Source organism: Pelophylax lessonae (genome assembly GCF_965119305.1).
Source record: "Pelophylax lessonae genome assembly, chromosome: 1".
Lineage (NCBI taxonomy): Eukaryota > Metazoa > Chordata > Amphibia > Anura > Ranidae > Pelophylax > Pelophylax lessonae.
The window spans coordinates 874,793,123-874,817,616 of NC_138768.1; the positions used below are offsets into that span (position 1 = coordinate 874,793,123).

The window sequence follows — 24,494 nt, forward strand, 5'->3', positions numbered from 1 at the left end:
GGCGACCAGAACTGGACAGAATACTCCAGATGCGGTCGGACCAGAGTTTTATAAAGTGGAAGGATTATAGTTTTATCTCTGGAATACATCCCTTTCTTTATGCATGCCAATATTCTGCTGGCTTTGGCAGCTGCCGCTTGACATTGCATGCTGTTGCCTAATCTATCATCAACCAAGACTCCCAGATCCTTCTCCATTTTTGATTCCCCCAAGGGTTCCCCTCCTAACGTGTATTGTGCTTTTATGTTTTTAGTCCCCAAGTGCAAAACCTTACACTTCTCCACGTTAAACCTCATTTGCCATGTCGTTGCCCACTCTGTAATTTTGTCCAGGTCATTCTGTAGGATATCTGCTTCATGCTGTGCAGTTATTGCTCTGGCCAATTTTGTGTCATCTGCAAAAACTGATATCGAACTACTGATCCCGTCCTCAATGTTGTTTATGAATAAATTGAACAAGGTTGGTCCCAGGACTGAGCCCTGAGCACCCCGCTTACTACCTCAGACCAGTCTGAGTATGCGCTGTTTATTACCACTCTTTGGACACGCCCTTTAAGCCAATTCCGTATCCAAGAGCAAACCCTGCTGTCGATACCTGCAGATCTTATTTTATAAATTAAGCGCTTGTGGGGAACTGTATCAAACGCCTTAGCGAAATCCAAGTACACCACATCCACTGGTCTCCCCCTATCTAGCTCACAGCTCACCTCCTCATAAAATGTTAATAGATTGGTTTGACAAGAACGCCCATTTGTAAACCCGTGCTGATTACTGCTGATGATGTTGTTGTCTTTAGCAAACTCTACGATATAGTCCCTTATCATCCCCTCCAGAAGTTTACATACTATTGATGTCAAACTGACAGGCCTATAATTTCCCGGGATATGCCTCTGGCCCTTTTTGAATATCGGAATCACGTTAGCTTTCTTCCAATCCCCTGGTACATCTCCTGTCCTAATACTGTCAGCAAAGATCAGGAACAGTGGTCTGGATATAACCTTACTGAGTTCCTTGAGTACTCTCGGATGTACGCCATCCGGGCCTGGTGATTTGTTTGTGTTGAGTTTATCCAGCCTTTCCCTGATTTCACCCTCTGTTAGCCATAGTGGCAAGTCCTGTGTATTACTACTAACCATACAGTCATGGTCAGTGTACCCCTCCGTTTCCTGTGTAAAGACTGACGAGAAAAAAGCATTCAGCACGGTTGCTTTTTCAGTGTCCTCTGTAACCATCCTCCCATCATTGTTAATTATGTGTGCAATATGCTCTGCCCTAGTTTTTTTGCTGTTGATATATTTAAAGAATTTCTTTGGGTTTTTTTTACTATCCTCCGCTATTTGTCTCTCAAAGTTAATTTTAGCCATCTTGATTTCTTGTTTACTTTTCTTATTTGCCTCCTTGTATTGCTCGAAAGCCGATACTGTGCCCTCTGATTTATACTTCTTGAAGGCCAATTTTTTTCCCCTAATAAGTTTTTTGACGCTACGGTTTAGCCAGCCAGGTTTGGCTTTGTCTCTTCTAAATTTATTTCCCATAGGAATGCACTGCAAGATGCCTTTGCCTAATATGTTCCTAAAGCATTCCCATTTTTCCTCTGTGGTCAGGGATCCCAGGGTTTGGTCCCAGTTTACCCTTTCCATCAATGAGTACAATTTTGGAAAGTTTGCCCTTCTGAAGTTTAGGGTTCTTATGTTCCCCACTTGCCTTGTTATATTGTTATTTATACTAAATGTGATCATCCTGTGATCGCTAGAGCCCAGATTGTCCTGGACTCCTACCTGCGAGATTAGGTCTGGGTCATTAGTGATCAATAGATCCAGGACTGCATTTTCTCTAGTCGGAGAATTCACCAACTGTGACATGTAATTATCCAGTAAGGTTTCCGTGAATAGGCGGGCCTTCTGTGAGTGTGCAGTCCCCTCGTCCCAGTCAATGTCGGGATAATTGAAGTCCCCCAATATGACGACTGATCCCAATTTTGCCACTTTACTCATTAGTGCTAAGAATTCCAGCTCTACCTCCTCCCCTTGGTTAGGTGGCCTATAGCAAACCCCCACAATTACTTTCCCCTTTTCTCCTTCCCTATGGAGTTCAACCCACACAGATTCTAAATCCATGCTCATCCCATCCATAATGTCACTCCTTTCTATCACCTTTATATTGTTCTTGAAATAGAGACATACCCCTCCCCCTCTTTTTCCTACCCTGTCCTTCCGGTACACCGAATACCCTTGGATATTGGCCAGCCAGTCATGTGAGGGGTCGAACCAAGTCTCTGTTATTCCCACAAGGTCTATGTCCTCCTCATGTACCAATATTTCCAACTCATCCATTTTATTAGCTAGGCTCCTGGCATTAGCATATACCCCTCTTAGTTTTACGGAAGGTAAGCGCAATTGGCGGTTATGTTTATTCCTGTTTGGTCTGAGATTTTCCCGCACAGACCTGCCAATTGACATTGTGGACCTACTGTCGCTGCTGACCCTACAGCTGCCTTCAGTCCTCTGCTCCCTCCTGACTGACTCTACTTCTGAGCCCTCCCCCCCGTCTCCTAGTTTAAAAGCTCCTCCAACTTGGTGGCCATCTTTCTCCCCAAAAAAGCTGTACCGTCCCCATTAAGGTGCAGCCCATCCTTACTAAAGAGCTGGTAGCCGACTGAGAAGTCAGCCCAGTTCTCCAGGAACCCAAACCCCTCCTTCCTACACCAATTCCTCAGCCACTTGTTAAGTTCCCTAATCTCCTTCTGCCTCTCCTGTGTGGCTCGAGGTACAGGCAGTATTTCAGAGAAAACCACCTTGGAGGTCCTTTTCCTCAATCTATTACCTAAGTCCCTGAAATTGTTCTTAAGGATCCTCCACCTACCTTTAACTTTGTCATTAGTGCCCACATGCACCATGACCGCTGGGTCATCCCCAGCCCCCCCCATCAATCTGTCTGCCAGATCTGCGATGTGCCGAACTCGGGCGCCCGGTAAACAACAAACTGTTCGGTTCACGAGATCTTTTTTACAGATTGCCCTCTCTGTCCTCTTGATAATTGAGTCCCCAACTACCACAACCTTTCTAACCTTTCCTGAGTTACCGCCCCCCTTCTTCCTGGAGCCGACCCCCCCCTGGCAGCTGGGGGAGGGCACGTTCTCCAGCTCTGCCACCCCTGAGTTGATATCCCCCTCAACCTGCAACTCGGCAAATTTGTTAGGGTGTACCAACTCAGGATTGGCCTCCCTGGCACTCCTCCCTCTACCCTTCCTAACAGTCACCCAGCTGCGTACCTCTGCTGCTTGCGTCTCCTCTGTTCCTCCCTCCTCTATGCTGGCCCCTACCAGCGCCTGATAGGCAATGTCCAAGCTCCTTTCCAGGTTGTTGATGCCACGCAGTGTTGCCACTGTGTTCTGTAGGTCCAGGATCTGGTCTACCAGAGCAACAAGTCGCTCACATCTTGCACAGCAGTATTCGCCCTCGATTGGTTCATCAAGGAACGCATACATGCAGCAAGAAGTGCACTTTAAGCATTATTAAAATCACTGCTCCTGTAAGAAAAACATTTCCATTGATACATGTCTCCCAGTGCAGTAACCAGGTCCCCATACACTTTTTATGGCAATAACTTGCATATAAGCCTTTAAAATTAGGTCTTTTTATTTTTCATGTTCGTGTCCCATAGACTTTAATAGAGTTTGCATGTTCGCTACAACTTTTTCCCTGTTTAAGATGTTCTGGTACGAACCGAACAGGGGTTGTTCGGCCCATCACTATTCAATACTCAGCCAATAGGTTATGGGCCCAGGCCATGGAGAGAATACTACAAGTCAGTAAGTACTGTATACAAGCTACTGAAAGATGACAAGCTGTTCAGATTTGAAGCTTGCAATTGCAGAGCTGAACAATGACAATTACCAGCTGTGGAAGTTTAAGCTAGAAATGCTTCTCAGCAAAGATGACTTGTGGCAAGTGTTGAATACAGACAGTTTCACAAACAGAGAGACGGAGGAATGGGATAGAAGAGATAGACAGGCAAAAGCAACCATAAGCTTACTAGTGGAGGATGACCAGCTTATCCACATAAGAACAGAAAAAATGGCCAAAGGTATGTGGACTTCATTACAAAAACTGCATGAGTGTTCAAGCCTAAACAGCAAGCTGTTTCTGCTAAGAAACCTGTATAACATGAGACTAGAAGAAGGCCAGCTAATGTGTAAGTGAGAAAAAATGTTACGCTCCAAGGTACGGCTAATAAATGTTGAAATAAACCTCATGAATTGAAATGCATCAAATTTATATCTACCGTTCATATTAATGGTCCTGATATACATGTGTCCCCATCACCGTGAGTTTGATGGTGATAAATAACAAATCACTGTGATATATGTCTAAAATTTAAATAAAATGATTAAATGAATAAACTGAATTAAAATAAAATACAACAATCTTGTGTCAGCACACTGTGAAACCAAGCTGTAAAGTAAGTGACAGCACACGGTTCAAATATAACAGTGATATAAAATAACAGTCTCTGTGTCAACACATTGTGAATCCAAGCTATGAAATAGATGACAACCTGTAATAAATCATACAATCTTCAGTGCAACATGCAACTACTGTATGGGTGTACAAGCCGCTCACCTTAAGGTAACAGCATAAGAGGTTTTTCTCAGTGGTAGGTAATCTCTGTTCTTACACAACATATGTAGTTCCTTTGGGGTATCTTTCTCTTTATCATCCGATTCGCTCCATATTCAGATGTAAAAAAAGAGAAGGCTCCACAGTATAATAAGTTTTGGGAATAGTTTATTAAAAAGCAACAGATGTTCTCACATAAACACAAATACAGAGGTTCGACATCCACGAGCGCCGAGCTCGTATGTACTTCACTTCTGGTATCACGGGGCCCTACGCGTTACGTCACAGCACGTGACTTCATCAGGGAATGAAGTCTAATGTGTAACCACGTGAATGCTATGCTAGAAATCATAGAGAAGCTGCGTGCCATTGGAGAGGACATCAAAGATAGCCATATTGTTGCCCTGCTCCTCTGCAGCCTTCCAGAGACATATACTTCTATTAATAATGCTTTAGAAACCAGATCCGAACGAGAGCCAACACTAGACTATGTCAAAGGCATATTAATTGATGAATATGACAGAAGGAAAGAAAATATGCACCATGATGACAAAGCTCTTAAGATGTACAAAGGCACAAAGCACAACAAAGAAAGCAGAGCCTGTTTTCGCTGTAAAAGGATCGGTCACTCTAAAAGGACTGTTCTATCTGGAAAGCAGAGCAGCGAAATCTAGAGCTATCCACAAAAGAAATAGCCGAAGCAGCCACAAAGGAAACTGCAGACACTTCATGAAGCAGCAACTTTAAAGTGACACAGAGCAGCAAGCCAAGTGGCTGGTGCAACAAGCCACATGACTAGCGATGAGACCTTCTTCACAAACATTGATTACAGTGCAAAAGACAATGTTTTCCCAGCAAATGGGAAAAGCATTACTGCAGAAGGTAAAGGCCAGGGCTTCCTGAACTATATTACACCACAAGGAGACAAGCACAGTATCCTTGTAAAGAAAGTGCTGTATCTTCCAGAACTAGATGGCAGCCTTCTATCAGTGGGAAAATTTCCGTGCTAATAATGTGAAAAAAATATATATGTTATAAATTATAAACTACATGAAAGCAGCACACATAGGATTCATAGAAAAAATTCCCAAAACAATAATAATAAAAATATGTGTAGCGCAAACAAAAATATCCTCAAAGAATTTGTGCCATAATTATGTACTCATAAATAAAATACCAATTAATGAAATAATCTGATTGTGCAAAAACACATAAGTGATAAAAATAAATATAGTCCAAAAACACATAAGTGATAAAAATAAATATAGTCCATAAAAAAGATTACAAGTGAATATATAATCAAATAGTTATAGCAGGGGGGAGTACCGCGCTTTAAAGGTGCTTAGTGCATGCTATTCATATAAATACATTTACTTTCAGTGCTTTCAAATGTTAATAATAGTCCCTTGTACTAAAATTATATAAATATTCTCCAGTGCATAAATATTAAAATTTAGAAAAAAATGTCATTAATATCTCTCAAATATAAAATATTTCTTATAGGTGATGTAAAATTTGTGCTATAAACAATCCTTAAAATTTATTATGAAATTGTGAAATAAAGTGCCAGTGATAAAGTATGTGCTTTTAAGCTTATAATAAATATATAATTCAAAAGTGATAAAGTGCCAAAAGTGTCCTTATATTACACTGAAACAAATATATAAATAAGGTTGTGTATATTCAAACGCCTTTTCTTTCCCAAAATTCATGCAGGTGCTCTTCCATGCAGTGGCCACTAGGTGTCCTAAGCGCTCACCTCAATTGCCTTTATAAACAGCTTTGTATTGTATCATATGTGGTATTTCCTCCTTTTCTATGGTTAATGGATCCGGCCACTAATCGCCACAATCTTTCCTTTTTCAAACGATATTCCAAGAGGTATGTGTGGAGCCTTTGTATCTCCAAAATAAATGGGGCCACAATAGTGAAGTGCCGTTTGGTGATTTTATTAAAGCAGACTTAAAATAACAGACTCACATTTTCCTTCGTCTTTCCAAATGCATAACACTCGTATTGCCGCTACGTCACTTCCGGTTTGGCGTCCTACGCGTTAAGCTGCGTGCCCACACAGCTTCTTCCAGGGATACCTTGCCTACCATTGTGACGTTCTATTTATATCACTGAAGCCGGAAATGAGCTTTCCGCCATATTTGTTGTTTATATAAGATTTACTCGGGACCGGAAGTAGTGCTATGGCCATTTTTTTTTGGAGTCTTTTACAACATCGTTCCCCTTACTCCCTTTCTCTCAATATAAGTCTATAAATAATAAGTTAATATTACATAACACCCCTTTCCCATTAAAAACCTTTTATTCATTATAATCAACGTTAAAATCTGTATTTAAAACCCAAATATATCTGAATAAAAACCCGGAAGTGATGTATTGGCGAATCTACATTACAAATGATATAGTATTATATACAATCACTATGCAATTATATGAATCATTATACATTAAATTTAGTCTATTCTTATTCTTCTTTATCTTAAATCTACACTTAGCCTTATAATGACCTGTTGTTATTATATTATATTTGTATTTTCTCTGGACCTACTTCTACTATGCTTCATTTTTATTATATTCTATTTATATTTCCAACTTTTTCCTTATGTCTTATTTCTTATCAGATTTTTGTATACTCATACTTATTTTTTTATATATATATATATTAGGACTTTTTGAGGTGTATTTTACTATGTTCAACATCCACTATTTTTTTTTAAATTCCTAAAATTTAAAAGATTAAAATCCTCCTAAAATAATTTTCTAAAAATTACTTATAAAACAATTTACATCAAATTCAATATTTAACCCATTTGGTGTTAAACAATCCAATGTATAAATCCAGTATGATTCCCTTTGACTTAACGTGCAGATTTTATGACTTCCTCGCCAATGCCTCTTGTATGGTTCAATCGCCCAAAATTTCAGATGTGTGGGGTCCCTTCGATGATATTTATCAAAGTGCCTGGATACACTGTGTTTATCGTAGCCATTTTCAATGTTTTTCACGTGTTCCTTTATCCTGATTCTTAGTAATCTCTTGGTGCGGCCTACGTACTGTAGACCGCAACTGCACTCCAGTCCATAGACCACTCCTTCTGTATTGCATCCTATGAAATCTCTTATTTTATATGTTGTGTTGGTTCTTGTGGATTTAAATTCATCTATTTTTCCTTTTGTTTTTTTTGTATGGAGGCATGCATAGCATCTTTTGCATGGATAAAATCCCTTTCCTGTAAAGAATGTGAATTGTGCTTTGGGTGGATCCATAATTGTTTTCACTATCATATTTCTGATGGTTGGTGCCCGTTTATATACAAATGCTGGGTATTCCGGTAATGTGTCCTTCAGGTGTTTATCTCTCTTTAAGATGTGCCAATGTTTTTTTATTATTTTCTCCACTTTCTTGTGTTGCATACTGTACTCCATTACTATAGGTAATTTTTCCATAAATTTACTCTGAGTTTTGTTTTTATCTTCTAATAGATTTTTCCTTTCAATCTTTTTGACTTCATTGATCTTTTCTGTTATAAATGTTGTTTCATAGCCCTTTTCTATGAATCTTTTGCCTATAATGTCTGCCTGTTGTTCAAAATCTTGGTCCTTTGTGCAGTTTCTTTTTATTCTTAGGAGTTGCCCTTTTGGAATATTGAATAACCAATTATTGTGATGACAACTGTTTATTGGCAGGTAGCTATTTTTATCTACTTCTTTAACCACTCTACTACCGCTCACGGTAATAGTACTGCGGCAGAGTGGCTCGTTCCCGTCCAGTCACGTAGTATTAACGTGACTGGACTCCTCCCCTTCTGGGCGGCGCTTGCGCGCCGCCGGAGGCTCGCTCCCGCTGTTTTCATTCACAGCGGGAGTCGGGCCAGGGGAGGAGCAGCGGCGATCGCCGCTGCTCTTACCCGATCGTCGGGGATCGAGTCTGGAGATCCGCCCGCTGTGTGTAAACACAGCGGGCGGATCTCCATAGTGACAGGGAGTGACAGATCGGACTGTTCAGCATAGCTGGACATCCGATCTGTCCATGAATCACATAGTCACCTCCCCCCCTACACGTCAGTAAGCACCAGGCATACATTAACCCCTCCCTCTCCAATAAAATTAACCCCTTCCCTGCCAGTGTCATTTTTACAGTAACAGTGCATATATATAGCACTGATTACTGCAGTAATGTCACTGGTACCCCCAAAAGTGTCAAAAATGTCAGTCAGGGGTCCGGTCTGTCCGCCGCAATGTCGCAGTCCCGCAAAAAAAATCGCAGATCGCCGCCATTACGCGTTAAAAAAAAAACACCAAAAATGACAGAAATCTTTCCCTTAGTTAGTAAACGCAATAACTTTTGCGCAAACCAATCAAAATACGCTTATTGCGATTTTTTTTACCAAACATATGTAGCATAAAACAAATTGGCCAAAAACTTTTAAAAAAATTGGTTTTTACATCTTTTTTGGGGGGAATTTCATATAAAAAAATGTGAAAAATATTGTTATTTTTTCAAAATAAACGCTCTTTTTTTGTTTATAGCGCAAAAAGTAAAAATCGCACAGGTGATCAAATACCACCAAAAGAAAGCTCTGTTTGTGGGAGAAAAAGGACGTAAATTTCGTTTGGGTACGGCGTCGCACGACCGCGCAATTGTCAGTTGAAGTCGCACAGCGCCGAATCGCAAAAAGTGGCCTGGACGGAAGACAGCAAAATCCTCCGGTTGTAAAGTGGTTAAAATGTGTCTTTGTAATAATCCTTCCATTTTCTTGTATGATAGCTAGATCCAAATATTTTACTTCCAGATTGCTTATATCCCATGTCAGTCTAATGTTCTTATCATTTTCATTTAATTTATTTAAAAATTCGATCAAAGTTTCTTTATTCCCTTGCCATAAAATCAGTCCGTCATCAATAAATCTCTTGTATAAAATAATCTCCTCTGGGATGTTGTTAAAAATATTGTCTTCCTCCCACTGTGACATAAAAATGTTCGTGACACTTGGAGCAAATTTCGAACCCATGGCTACTCCGACTTTTTGATAATAATAAGTTTTCTTGTACCAAAAATAATTTTTCTTCAGGCAGAAATCTAGGCTTTTAATTATAAATTTTCTTTGCTTGCATACCAAATTAGTGTATTTCCTTAATGCCCATTTCACTGCTTCGCATGCTTCAGTGTGGTTAATAATGGTGTACAATGCTGCGACATCGATGGTTGCCATATATACATTCCTATCAAACCGAGGTAGATTTTCGATTATTTGAAGAATGTGTTTGGTGTCTCTCACATAAGCTGTTGTAGCTGGTATTATCGGTTGTAAAAACGTGTCTATATATTGGCCTAATCTTGCTGTTAAGGACTCTATTCCATTGACTATCGGTCTTGGGGGTGGATTTTCTCTGTTCTTATGTAATTTTGGGATTGTATATATTATTGGGGTTCTGCATGCCTCTGGTGATAAGTATTTAGCTTCTTTCTTCGTTAACACTTCTTTTTTTAAACCAAGATGAATCAATTGTTCCAGTTCCTTTTTGTATTTTCCAAGAGGATTACTAGATAGTATTTCATATGTGTTTTCATCTCTTAACATTTCAGTCATTTGTTCTTCATATTGTTCTTTCGTCACAATCACAATTCCTCCTCCCTTGTCCGCCGGTCTTATGACTATGTCTTTCCTCTTTTTTAATTTGTTGAGGCCTGTTTTCATTGCTCTGGATTCCTCGTATTTGTTTATCTTCAAATTTTTCACATCTTCTAAAACCAAATCCTTAAAAACACCTATAAATTTATTATCTTTATTCTGTGGGTTGAAAACTGATTTATTTCGTAAAGTGCTATGTTGGATATCATCTTTATTTGAGGTAGTTGTTGTTTGTCTTACTGATTGTCTGGATGTGGTAGTTGTTGTATATCTAACCGGATTACTTAAAATATACTTTTTCACATTCAGTTGTCTCACATATTTCTGAATGCCTATATATGTGCCAAATTTGTCTAAATTTTTCTTTGGGGCATATTTCAACCCCCTATCTAAAACAATCAGTTCTTCTTGTGTTAAAGTTTTTTCACTCAAATTAAATACCCCTTGTCCTATTTGTTTCTTTTCCTAATGAAACAAATATGGCGGAAAGCTCATTTCCGGCTTCAGTGATATAAATAGAACGTCACAATGGTAGGCAAGGTATCCCTGGAAGAAGCTGTGTGGGCACGCAGCGTAACGCGTAGGACGCCAAACCGGAAGTGACGTAGCGGCAATACGAGTGTTATGCATTTGGAAAGACGAAGGAAAATGTGAGTCTGTTATTTTAAGTCTGCTTTAATAAAATCACCAAACGGCACTTCACTATTGTGGCCCCATTTATTTTGGAGATACAAAGGCTCCACACATACCTCTTGGAATATCGTTTGAAAAAGGAAAGATTGTGGCGATTAGTGGCCGGATCCATTAACCATAGAAAAGGAGGAAATACCACATATGATACAATACAAAGCTGTTTATAAAGGCAATTGAGGTGAGCGCTTAGGACACCTAGTGGCCACTGCATGGAAGAGCACCTGCATGAATTTTGGGAAAGAAAAGGCGTTTGAATATACACAACCTTATTTATATATTTGTTTCAGTGTAATATAAGGACACTTTTGGCACTTTATCACTTTTGAATTATATATTTATTATAAGCTTAAAAGCATATACTTTATCACTGGCACTTTATTTCACAATTTCATAATAAATTTTAAGGATTGTTTATAGCACAAATTTTACATCACCTATAAGAAATATTTTATATTTGAGAGATATTAATGAAAATTTTTTCTAAATGTTAATATTTATGCACTGGAGAATATTTATATAATTTTAGTACAAGGGACTATTATTAACATTTGAAAGCACTGAAAGTAAATGTATTTATATGAATAGCATGCACTAAGCACCTTTAAAGCGCGGTACTCCCCCCTGCTATAAATTTCTGGATTGTGTAGGTTACCAATAACAGTACCTGCAGCATTAAAGGAATTAAGGAGTTATATAGAGTGACAGCGCGAGAATTTCACCAACCCATTATAATCAAATAGTGTCCAACAAAAGTGTATAAAACACAGTATTTAGAGTGCCAAAGGGTTTTCAAGGAACCACAAGTCCCAGCAGGTAGGTCCCAGACCCGAGGTGAGATGAAAGGAGAGGAGCCACACCAGGAGAAAGGGGTCACCAAGTAAGCAATATAGCAGCTTACCAGAATGAATGGGTCACCCAAATTAATGGATAGACCACTGTAGGCTTGATGTTATTACAATGGAAATCCACCAGATGTCACTCCTCCAATATTAGACGACTTACAATCGGCAATCGATCAGCAATCGATGGTAAATAAAAAATGGTAACAGGGACATAGTGTAACTCTGTAAAAAGCAATATATTAACCACTTTACCACCGGAGGATTTTGCTGTCTTCCGTCCAGGCCACTTTTTGCGATTCGGCGCTGTGCGACTTCAACTGACAATTGCGCGGTCGTGCGACGCCGTACCCAAACGAAATTTACGTCCTTTTTTTCCCACAAACAGAGCTTTCTTTTGGTGGTATTTGATCACCTGTGCGATTTTTACTTTTTGCGCTATAAACAAAAAAAGAGCGTTTATTTTGAAAAAATAACAATATTTTTAACATTTTTTTATATGAAATTCCCCCCAAAAAAGATGTAAAAACCAATTTTTTAAAAAATTTTTGGCCAATTTGTTTTCTGCTACCTATGTTTGGTAAAAAAAATCGCAATAAGCGTATTTTGATTGGTTTGCGCAAAAGTTATTGCGTTTACTAACAAAGGGAAAGATTTCTGTCATTTTTGGTGTTTTTTTTTAACGCGTAATGGCGGCGATCTGCGATTTTTTTTGTGGGACTGCGACATTGCGGTGGACTGATCGTACCCTTGACTGACATTTTTGACACTTTTGGGGGTACCAGTGACATTACTGCAGTAATCAGTGCTATATATATGCACTGTTACTGTAAAAATGACACTGGCAGGGAAGGGGTTAATTTTATTGGAGAGGGAGGGGTTAATGTATGCCTGGTGCTTACTGACGTGTAGGGGGGGAGGTGACTGTGTGAGTCATGGACAGATCGGATGTCCAGCTATGCTGAACAGTCCGATCTGTCACTCCCTGTCACTATGGAGATCCGCCCGCTGTGTTTACACACAGCGGGCGGATCTCCACACTAGATCCCCGGCGATCGGGGCAGAGCAGCGGCGATCGCCGCTGCTCCTCCCCTGGCCCGACTCCCGCTGTGAATGAAAACAGCGGGAGCGAGCCTCCGGCGGCGCGCAAGCGCCGCCTAGAAGGGGGAGTGTCTGACGACGTTAATACTACGTCGTCAGACGATAACGAACCACTTTGCCGCAGTAGTACTACCGTACTCGGTCGGCAAGTGGTTAATTAAAATCACAAGTAAATACACTCACATTTATGAAGGCATCATACAGCATGCATATAATATCGATCCCAATGCAGCGGCGTCTCCCAGCACACTATCATCAGAAAAGCCAGCTAGTGGGGGCGTGGTCTCGTCACGTCCGATGCCGCCCGACCGGTTTCGTCATACGTATGATGTCGTCAGGGGTGGCTTTTCTGATGATAGTGTGCTGGGAGACGCCGCTGCATTGGGATCGATATTATATGCATGCTGTATGATGCCTTCATAAATGTGAGTGTATTTACTTGTGATTTTAATTAATATATTGCTTTTTACAGAGTTACACTATGTCCCTGTTACCATTTTTTATATACCATCGATTGCTGATCGATTGCCGATTGTAAGTCGTCTAATATTGGAGGAGTGACATCTGGTGGATTTCCATTGTAATAACATCAAGCCTACAGTGGTCTATCCATTAATTTGGGTGACCCATTCATTCTGGTAAGCTGCTATATTGCTTCCTTGGTGACCCCTTTCTCCTGGTGTGGCTCCTCTCCTTTCATCTCACCTTGGTGTCTGGGACCTACCTGCTGGGACTTGTGGTTCCTTGAAAACCCTTTGGCCCTCTAAATACTGTTTTAATACACTTTTGTTGGACACTATTTGATTATATATTGCTGGGAGTGGTTTTTAGAGATATACAGAAAAGATTATGTTGCCATCATCCCTGAGTACATTCAAAAAAAGGGAGGTTTGGTTCCTCAGGCCAAAGAAAAGAAAGGTGGGATTTTGTAGGCAAAAGTTAACTATGTCAATTTTATTAAAAGATATACACATACATATAGCAAGGTGAAGAAAAAACAAAAAAAAGCAGAATGGTATGAATAATTCATGTTACAGGTTTACAAATGATTATGAACCATTTTACTTATTAAGACTGAAGTCGTGATTCCCGGTTGTAGAATTGGGGTTCCGACGCGTTTCGGCACTAATAGCCTTTATCAAGGAACAAACACCACCATATTCTATAAAGTGAAAGGTGAAGAAATATGTTGAGTCGCTGTACAACAATATACCGCACAACAAGGGATTAACCGCAGTTCAACATGTCCTGAGCCAAGGAAGCCTCCATGACATACCATTCAACAATTTCATAATCAAAATGCTGGAATACATTCTCACCCACAACTACTTTTCTTTTGATGGCTAGTATTATTTACAGATCTGCGGCGTTGCGATGGGGACAAGCTGTGCCCCATCGTACGCAAACCTTTATCTGGGTGTGTGGGAGCAGGAGTTTGCATCAGAAAGCAACGCACATCTCTGCAAGTATATATTACTTTGGCAGAGATACATAGATGACCTGTTCATCGTGTGGAACGGCCCGGAAATCCTCATCGAGGAATGCATAAGTAAGATGAACAATAACACCTACAATCTCTACTTCACAAGCTCACACAGTACGCAGGAAGTAACATTCTTGGACACTACAATAATGAAGGACCCAACCGGTCAGCTTCACACCAAACTATTCCGCAAAACAACCGCTGGCAACACTATACTGCATGCTGAGAGCTTTCACCCTACATCTCTTAAACAATCCATCCCCTACAGTCAGTTTCTACGTATTAAGCGAAATAGCACAAATTACCAAGACTTCCAAAAAGACGCAGATGCTCTCACCACACGCCTACTTGAGAGAGACTACACTAAATCTTGCCTCAAACGGGCATTTAACAGAGTAAGAACTTTAAATCGACAGGACCTACTATACAAACCCCCAAATCAGCGTCACCAACAAAATGCAGATGAAACAAGAGTAATCCTCACTTTTTCAAACCAACACCAACAAGTAAGAAGGATACTAGAGAAAAACTGGTCTATACTAACAGAAGATGACCTGCTCAAAACTTTGGTGCCATTTTGTTTTTTCTTCACCTTGCTATATGTATGTGTATATCTTTTAATAAAATTGACATAGTTCACTTTTGCCTACAAAATCCCACCTTTCTTTTCTTTGGCCTGAGGAACCAAACCTCCCTTTTTTTGAATTTGATTATATATTAACTTGTAATCTTTTTTATGGACTATATTTATTTTTATCACTTATGTGTTTTCGCACAATCCGATTATTTCATTAATTGGTATTTTATTTATGAGTACATAATTATGGCACTAATTCTTTGAGGATATTTTTGTTAGCGCTACACATATTTTTATTATTATAGCCTTCTGTCAGTGAAAAGTCTTGCAAACAACAGTCTGACAGTTTACGTTCCAGAGTGATGAATGCACAATTTTCAATAATAAGCCACTCCTCACAAAAGGAAAACAGCATACTTGAACCAGCTTCCTGAGAAGACGTAAAAAAAATAACTTAAGGAAAATAAAACCTGGACACTCACAGAGCTCCCTCCTAACCACAAAACTATAGGATGTAAGTGGACTTTCAAAGTAAAGCCAGATGCGGAAGGGAATATTCACAAATACAAAGCCAGACTAGCTGCCAAGGATTACTCCCAGAAATTCGGTCAAGATTGCGATGAAACATTCGCTCCCGTCGTAAAACACTCCACCATCAGAGCTCTTCTTTAGCATTGCAGCCAGGAAGGGCATGCAATGAAACACCTAGACGTAAAAACTGCTTTCCTATATGGAGAAATTCAGGAAGACCTCTACGTGGAGCAACCATCAGGGTTTGAACAGGGAGATAACCTTGTGTGTAAACTTTAGAAGAGCCTCTACGGTCTTGTGTAAACTTTAGAAGAGCCTCTACGGTCTTAAGCAATCTGCAGGGATGTGGAATGAGAAAGTGAATGAAGTTCTTACTAGAGAGGGATTCTCAAGAAGTAAAGCACACCCCTGTCTCTACTCCAGGAATCAAGAAGACAGATGGGTATACATCCTTATCTATGTTGATGGCATTATAACCTGTGTTGAACAAGAAGGGGATTATAATCAGATTGTTCACAAACTTTTGAAATCAAAGAGCAAGGTGTTATTGACTTTCAATACGGCACGCCAGAGGAGATGACTGCTGATGCACCCCCCAAGCCTTTATTGAAGGAACGTCATAGTTATATCCAGAAGAAGCTGAATATCCAGAACAAGCTGAAAATAATTTGACAAAGCACATGCTGTTGAGAAGGGGTGTTGGAAGAGCAAAAGCAAAGTTGCTTTTATATACTATGAACTATATACTGTATGCATTATACTTATCTATACCAGCAGGTAGCACTGCAGTGTTATAGTATTATAGCATGTATTATATCATATGATGTAATCAGTGGATATACCTTCTCTTTGTTCTTAGTTTACTTGTTTGTGTTCTCTTCCTGTTTCCAGTGCTGTAAGACATGATCAAATATTCTCCATGCAAGTAAAGCTGTTTGCTGTATTCAAGAAGCTTCCAGCGCATCATTTCAATACTCTGCCAACAGGTAGCCCAATCTCATTATAAGTCTCAGCTGTTCACTGGCCTTTATATATGTGAGCTGACTGATGCTCAGGGCTCCCTCTCTTACTCTCTCTGCTGTGAGAGCCTGCTGCTGGGTGAAGAGGCTGAGTGCTTGCAGAACACCACAAGCTGCCTGTTTGTCTTGGGGAACCCATTAGAGGGCATCATGTTAGTCAAAAAAACTATGTTTAGCTAGTAGCATGGACAAGCACATGATGACAATAGTGGACCATTCCTTTGTAATGTGTGTTGAAATGCATGTAGTCTTCATTGGAAGACCGTGAGGCAGCGTGACAATTCAGGACAACTAATGGGAGACAGGAAGTGCCTGAATATGGCAAGATGTTATTTTATTGAAAGCTTCAGATTTAAAATGCTTAAATATCTTACACAAGAAAACGCCTTCCTCACTTTACGTTATTTGCTGTATTCTATATGACATTTTACTTATTGTGAGACATTTCTGGGATCTATTTATGTGCTGCTTTGTCGCATAAAGAATTTGAAAAAAAAATGCTCAAACATTACATTTGAAATTACATTTTTTATAATTATAATATATATTTTTATAATTATAATGTTAAAATGTATTTTTTAAGGAAACAAAATTTAATAAAATCAAAGATAAATTATAAAAACATTCTGCTCCCATAGGGTTTGCAGTCTCATGTAATCAAATGTTTATTTCAGTTATTGCAATGTGAAAAAATATATATCTAAAAATATATCTAATTATCTGCTTTGCTGTTTAATCCCAGTGGCTTTAATTTCACAAAGTTGCTAATTGTAAAGGTATAAAAGAGGCCATGAAAAATTGCTAAGACGTAACACTAAGAGAAATCTCTGCCGGAAGGTACATGGAACATCGAGAATGACACATTCTGTGTTATAATACAGATCATCGTATTCCCAGGACGAATGGTGAGACAAACAATATTCCACTTCTATCATTAATGATTACATTCTATAGACAGCCGAGATCTGACATACAAAATGATTTATGATTTATTTGCTAATTAATACATTGCTCAAAGAAATTAAAGGAACACTTTAAAAACACACCAGATCTCAATGTGGAAGAGTATAATGCTGGGTATCTATACTGGTATGGACTGGGTAATGTGTTAGGATCTGTGCTGGCATGGACTGGGTAATGTGTTAGGATCTATACTGGTTTGGACTAAGTAATGATTTAGGATCTATACTGGTATGGACTGGGTAATGTGTTAGGATCTATACTGGTATGGACTGGGTAATGTGTTAGGATCTACTGTATACTGGTATGGACTGAGTAATGTGTTAGGATCTATACTGGTATGGACTGGGTAATGTGTAAGGATCTATACTTGTATTGACTGGGTAACGTGTTAGGATTTATACTGATATGGACTGGGTAATGTGTTAGGATCTATACTGGTATGGACTGGGTAATGTGTTAGGATCTATACTGGTATGGACTGGGTAATGTGTTAGGATCTATACTGGTATGGACTGGGTAATGTGTTAGGATCTATACTGGTATGGACTGGGTTATGTGTAAGGTTTTATACAGGTATGGAATTGGTAATGTGTTGTGATCAATACTGTTATTGACTGGGTAACGTGTTAGGATCTATACTGGTATGGATTGGGTAATGTGTTAGGATTTATACTGGTATGGAATTGGTAATGTGTTAGGATCTATACTGGTATTGACTGGGTAACGTGTTAGGATCTATACTGATATGGACTGAGTAATGTGTTAGGATCTATACTGGTATGGAATTGGTAATGTGTTAGGATCTATACTGGTATGGACTGGGTTATGTGTAAGGTTTTATACAGGTATGGAATTGGTAATGTGTTGTGATCAATACTGTTATTGACTGGGTAACGTGTTAGGATCTATACTGGTATGGATTGGGTAATGTGTTAGGATTTATACTGGTATGGAATTGGTAATGTGTTAGGATCTATACTGGTATTGACTGGGTAACGTGTTAGGATCTATACTGATATGGACTGAGTAATGTGTTAGGATCTATACTGGTATGGAATTGGTAATGTGTTAGGATCTATACTGGTATGGAATTGGTAATGTTTTAGGATCTATATAGGTATGGAATTGGTAATGTGTTAGGATCTATACTGGTATTGACTGGGTAACGTGTTAGGATTTATACTGATATGGACTGGGTAATGTGTTAGGATCTATACTGGTATGGACTGGGTAATGTGTTAGGATCTATACTGGTATGGACTGGGTTATGTGTAAGGTTTTATACAGGTATGGAATTGGTAATGTGTTGTGATCAATACTGTTATTGACTGGGTAACGTGTTAGGATCTATACTGGTATGGATTGGGTAATGTGTTAGGATTTATACTGGTATGGAATTGGTAATGTGTTAGGATCTATACTGGTATGGAATTGGTAATGTGTTAGGATCTATACTGGTATGGAATTGGTAATGTTTTAGGATCTATATAGGTATGGAATTGGTAATGTGTTAGGATCTATACTGGTATTGACTGGGTAACGTGTTAGGATTTATACTGATATGGACTGGGTAATGTGTTAGGATCTATACTGGTATGGACTGGGTAATGTGTTAGGATCTATACTGGTATGGACTGGGTTATGTGTAAGGTTTTATACAGGTATGGAATTGGTAATGTGTTGTGATCAATACTGTTATTGACTGGGTAACGTGTTAGGATCTATACTGATATGGACTGAGTAATGTGTTAGGATCTATACTGGTATGGAATTGGTAATGTGTTAGGATCTATACTGGTATTGACTGGGTAACATGTTAGGATCTATACTGATATGGACTGAGTAATGTGTTAGGATCTATACTGGTATAGACTGGGTAACGTGTTAGCATCTTGCCAAAGCAATCTATTAACCTTCTACGATGAAGTGAGCTGTAACCTAGATAAAGGTAAGCCTGTGGATGTGGTGTATCTGGACTTTGCAAAGGCCTTTGACACCGTTCCCCACAAACGCTTACTGTACAAACTAAAGAATGTAGGTATGGACCATAGGGTGAGTACCTGGATAGAGAACTGGCTCCAGGTGAGAGTACAGAGGGTGGTGATTAATGGGGAGTACACACATTGGGCGGGTGTGGAAAGTGGGGTCCCCCAGGGTTCTGTCCTGGGACCAATCCTGTTTAAATTATTTATAAATGATCGAGAGTAAGGGATTTCCAGCACAATTTCGGTATTTGCGGATGATACCTAACTAAGCATGCCAATATCTTCTATGCAGGATGTGGAAACCTTACAAGCAGACCTGAACAAAATAATGGGGTGGGCAACTACATGGCAGATGAGGTTTAATGTTGTAAAATGTAAAGTAATGCACTTGGGCGTCAGAAACACCAAAGCAAGCTACTCACTGGAGGGGAAACCTACTAGGACCCACTAGGACCCCCAGGTCCTTTTCCAACAGGCTTGGCAGTGGCATGCAATGCCAAGCCGCTGCAAGCAAAGCCAACAGAATACTGGGTTGTATAAAAAAGGGGATTCACTCCAGAAATAAAGAGATTATTCTCCCACTCTACAAGACTCTGGTCTGGCCACATCTGGAGTATGCTGTCCAGTTCTGGGCACGGGTCCTCAGGAAGGATGTGCTGGAACTGGAGAGAGTCCAGAGAAGGGAAACAAAAATAATTAGGGGAATGGAGGACATCGTCAATGAGGAAATACTACAAGCACTGAACTTATTCTCTCTGGAGAAGAGACGATTGAGGGGGGATATGATATCAATGTACAAATACTGTACTGGTGAAGACCCTAGCATAAGGAACAAGCTTTTTAGCGAAAGGGAATACAATAAGACACGTGGCCACTCACTAAAACTAGAGGAAAAATGGTTTAACCTTAAAATATGTATGGGGTTCTTCACTGTCAGAGCAGTAAGGATGGGGAATTCGCTTCCACAAGCAGTCGTATCCGCAGGGAGCATCGATAGTTTCAAAAAACTATTAGATGGGCTCCTTAAAGACCACAACATACAGGGATATACAATGTATGGTTAACAGGACTGATCCCTGGGGGACCCCACTTACAACCCCAGACCAGTCTGAGTATGCGTAATTGATTAACATCCTTTGGACACGTCCTTTTAACCAGTTCCCTATCCAAGAGCACACATTGTGGTCGATGCCTGCAGACCTTATTTTATAAATTAAGCGTTTGTGGGGTACTGTATCAAACGCCTTAGCGAAATCCAGGTACACCACATCCACTGGTCTCCTCCTATCTAGCTCACCTCCTCGTAGAATGTTAACAGATTGGTTTGACAAGAACGCCCATTTGTAAACCCGTGCTGATTACTGCTGATGATGTTGTTATCTTTAGCAAACTCTACGTCCCTTATCATCCCCTCCAGAAGTTTACATACTATCGATGTCAGGCAGACCGGCCTATAATTTCCCGGGACATGCCTCTGCCTTTTTTTCAATATCGGTATCACGTTAGCTTTCCTCTAATCCCCTGGTACATTTCCTGTCATAATACTGTCAGTAAAACTATATCTAGACCACTGTTCCTGATCTTTGCTAAGTTCTTTGAGTACTCTCGGATGTACGCCATCCGGGCCTGGTGATTTATTTGTGTTAATTTTATCCAGCCTTTCTCTGATTTCACCCTCTGTTAGCCATAGCGGTATGTCCTGTGAAGTACTACTAACCATACAGTCATGGTCAGTGTACCCCTCCTTTTCCTGTGTAAAAACTGAGGAGAAAAAAGCATTCAGCACGATTGCCTTCTCTGTGTCCTCTGTAACCATCCTCCTCATCATTAATTATGTGTGCAACATGCTCTGACCTAGATTTTTTGCTGTTGATATATTTAAAGAATTTCTTTGGGTTCTTTTTACTATCCTCCACTATTTGTCTCTCAAAGTTGATTATAGCCATTTTGATTTCGCATTTACATTTATTGCTGGAAAGTCGATAATGTGCCCTCCGATTTATAATTCTTGAAGGCCATTTTTTTTCCCTGATATGTTTTTTAACATTACTGTTTAGCCAGCCAGGTTTGGCTTTGTCCCTTTTAAATTTATTTCCTTTAGGAATGCACTGCGAGATGCATTTGTTTAAAATATTCCTAAAGCATTCTCATTTTTCCTCCGTGGTCAGTGTTCCTAGGGTTTGGTCCCAGTTTACCTTCTCCATCATTGAGCACAATTTGGGAAAGTTTGCCCCTCTGAAGTTTAGGGTTCTTATGTTCCCCTCTTGCCTTGCTATATTGGTATTTACGCTAAATGTGATCATCCTGTGATCGTTAGAACCCAGGTTGCCCCGGACTCCTACCTCTGAGATTAGGTCTGGGTCATTAGTGATCAGTAGATCCAGCACAGCATTTCCTCTAGTAGGAAAATCCACCAACTGAGACATGTAGTTGTCCTGTAAGGTTTCCATGAAGAGGCGGGTCTTCTGTGAGTGTGTAGTCCACTCATCCCAGTCAATGTCGGGATAATTGAAGTCCCCTAATATGATGACTGATCCCAGTGTTGCCACTTTACCCAACAGTGATATCAATTTCAGCTCAACCTCCTCCCTTTGGTTAGGTGGTCTATAACAAACCCCCACAATTACTTTTCCCTTTACATCTTGGATGGATATATGGATATGGATGATTGACATCCTACTTCTTCAGAATAAAAAATTGGTTTTAACAGAAAAAAATTAGGAGCTGTAAGGCAGATTTAATTATTGATCTTCTACATATTGTATGTTTTGTGTGATTGTCTCCTCCACAGATGACGTATCCAGAGAATTGCACAGTCGTCACTGAAATTCTGCTCACCGGATTTAATGTTTTTCAAGGCTTCGGGACCCCAATGTTTGTTCTGTTTCTGATCATTTACCTTTTGATTTGCTTTGAAAATGTATTGATCATCTATATCATTTTTAGTAGCGCTCGTCTCAAGGCGCTGATGTTTTTCATAATTCAGAGCATGTGTGTAGGTGATCTGCTGAGCATTTCAAGTATTATTCCAAAATTACTACATGACTTTCTTCATGAGAGACCGACCTTCACAGTCACTGGCTGCATTGTACAATTACAGATGTACGGGACTGCAGGAGATATTGGTTCCTTCCATTACGCTCTAATGTCTTATGACCGATACTTGGCGGTTTGCCATCCGTTACGCTATTCCTCCATTGTGAATTACAGAATTTATTTTCAGGTGGTCATTGTACTTTGGGTGATTTCGATTGCTTTTACAAGTGTAATATCCGGGTTCATGAGTCAGTTACAGTTTTGTGGCCATAACACAATTCATCATTTATTCTGTGACTCCTCTCCATTCCTGGACCTGGCCACCTCCGATACAACGCATATTCGTTTCCTCGCTTCTGTTGTAAGCTTCTTCCTTATTGTGGGCACAATTTCTTCTGTTTTTCTGACATACGTATTTATAATTTACACGGTTCTTAAAATTCCCTCATCCTCCGGGAGGAAGAAGACCTTCTCTACATGTAGTTCCCACCTCATTGTGTTCTCCATGCAAAACAGTCTCTCTCTTGGTGTCTATGTGTTGCCAGCCAAGGTAGTGACCCTTCAGCTCACCAACCTTTTCACATTCATATTCTTTTTCTGGACCCCCTTAGTGAACCCGCTGATCTATACATTTAGAAGTAAAGAGTTTCGTGCAGAATGTCTAAAAAAGATTAGGACAATGAAGCTAAACTCTATACATATATAAAATACAAACAATATTGCAGCTCAGCATTCTCCAATAAATTATTAAAGCGCTTGTAAACCCTTACATATACAATGCTGTGAAAAATTATTTGCCCCCTTCCTGATTTTTCTTTTTTTTTTTACTTATTTTCACACTTTATTGATTCAGATCATCAAACAAATGTTAATATTACACAAAGATAATGATAAAAAGGAATCAAATCAGTGCTATAGCAAAAGCAAAATATGTATACTGAGCATAAAATACATACAAGTGCTCAAATATATAGAATGTGCAAAAATACTAATGTGCAAAACATGCTTTATATGAAACGCAAGTGAATAATAAAACCCACAGAGGGGGTAGTGCAATAAAGGTGAAATAAAAAAAACTATATTTATAATATATAAAATTCAAAGTCCATAAAGTTCATGAAACCAATATATCAAAATTGTCTAAAAGTCCATAGATATAAAGTAATGATATTGCAACAATAAAGTGACTACCGTGCAGAATCCTGAAGTGATCCAGCACCAATCCAAACAGTGAGTGCAGTGGTCACTTGCCTCAAAAAGGAATGTTAAGCGCGTTCAAAAATAATCCAATGGTAAGGATTCTTCCACAGTAGTGAAGGGTCAGCTCATGAAAAATAAATTGGTATCTCCATGATATAGTATGTAAAGGCAAAATTTATTTATAAAAATTGTAACTTACAGGTCAAAAATCAGTATCAGATGTAACAGATGGGGCCGCAGAGTCCCTGAATCATACAGCATAGATGAATGTAGACTTCCAGCCTTGGCCGGAGACCAGAAGTGACGTCACCTGGCTCCTCCCTAAGGAGCATCGATGAATATAGACTTCCGGTCTTCCCTAAGCAACATAGATGAATGTAGACTTCCAGTCTCGGCCGAAGACCGGAAGTGACGTCATCCGGCTCCTCCTTAGGCTGAAGACCTTAGGCGGTCACTTAGGCGCAAGTGACATCACCCGCCTCCTCGGCAGAAGACTGGAGATGATGTCACTTGACTCCTCAAGGAGGAGCCAGGTGACATCACTTCCGGTCTTCGGCCGAGACCGGAAGTCTACATTCATCTATGCTGTACAGTATGATAGGTATCTCCATGATGTAGTATGTAAAGGCAAAATGTATTCATAAAATTGTAACTTACAGGCCAATTATCGATATCAGATGTAACAGATGGGGCCGCAGAGTCCCTGAATCATACAGCATAGATGAATGTAGACTTCCGATCCCGGTTAAAGACCGGAAGTGACGTCACCTGGCTCCTCCCTAAGGATCATAGATGAATGTAGAC

The 24,494-nt window shown here is 39.7% G+C and overlaps 2 protein-coding genes across 2 annotated transcripts in view; both read left to right on the forward strand.

Annotated features, from left to right (window-relative positions):
* Positions 1 to 24,494, forward strand: part of LOC309545654 (olfactory receptor 2A12-like) — a gene marked incomplete at both ends in the record, with an annotated part of 487,251 nt that overhangs the window by 161,764 nt on the left and 300,993 nt on the right. The window lies entirely within an intron of this gene.
* On the forward strand, positions 14,271 to 23,196 carry LOC309545872 (olfactory receptor 6B2-like; the record flags this gene model as incomplete). Its single annotated transcript, XM_082245284.1, has 2 exons — positions 14,271 to 14,885; positions 22,246 to 23,196. 2 exons carry the CDS (start codon positions 14,271 to 14,273, stop codon positions 23,194 to 23,196), a joined length of 1,566 nt encoding a protein of 521 aa, XP_082101410.1.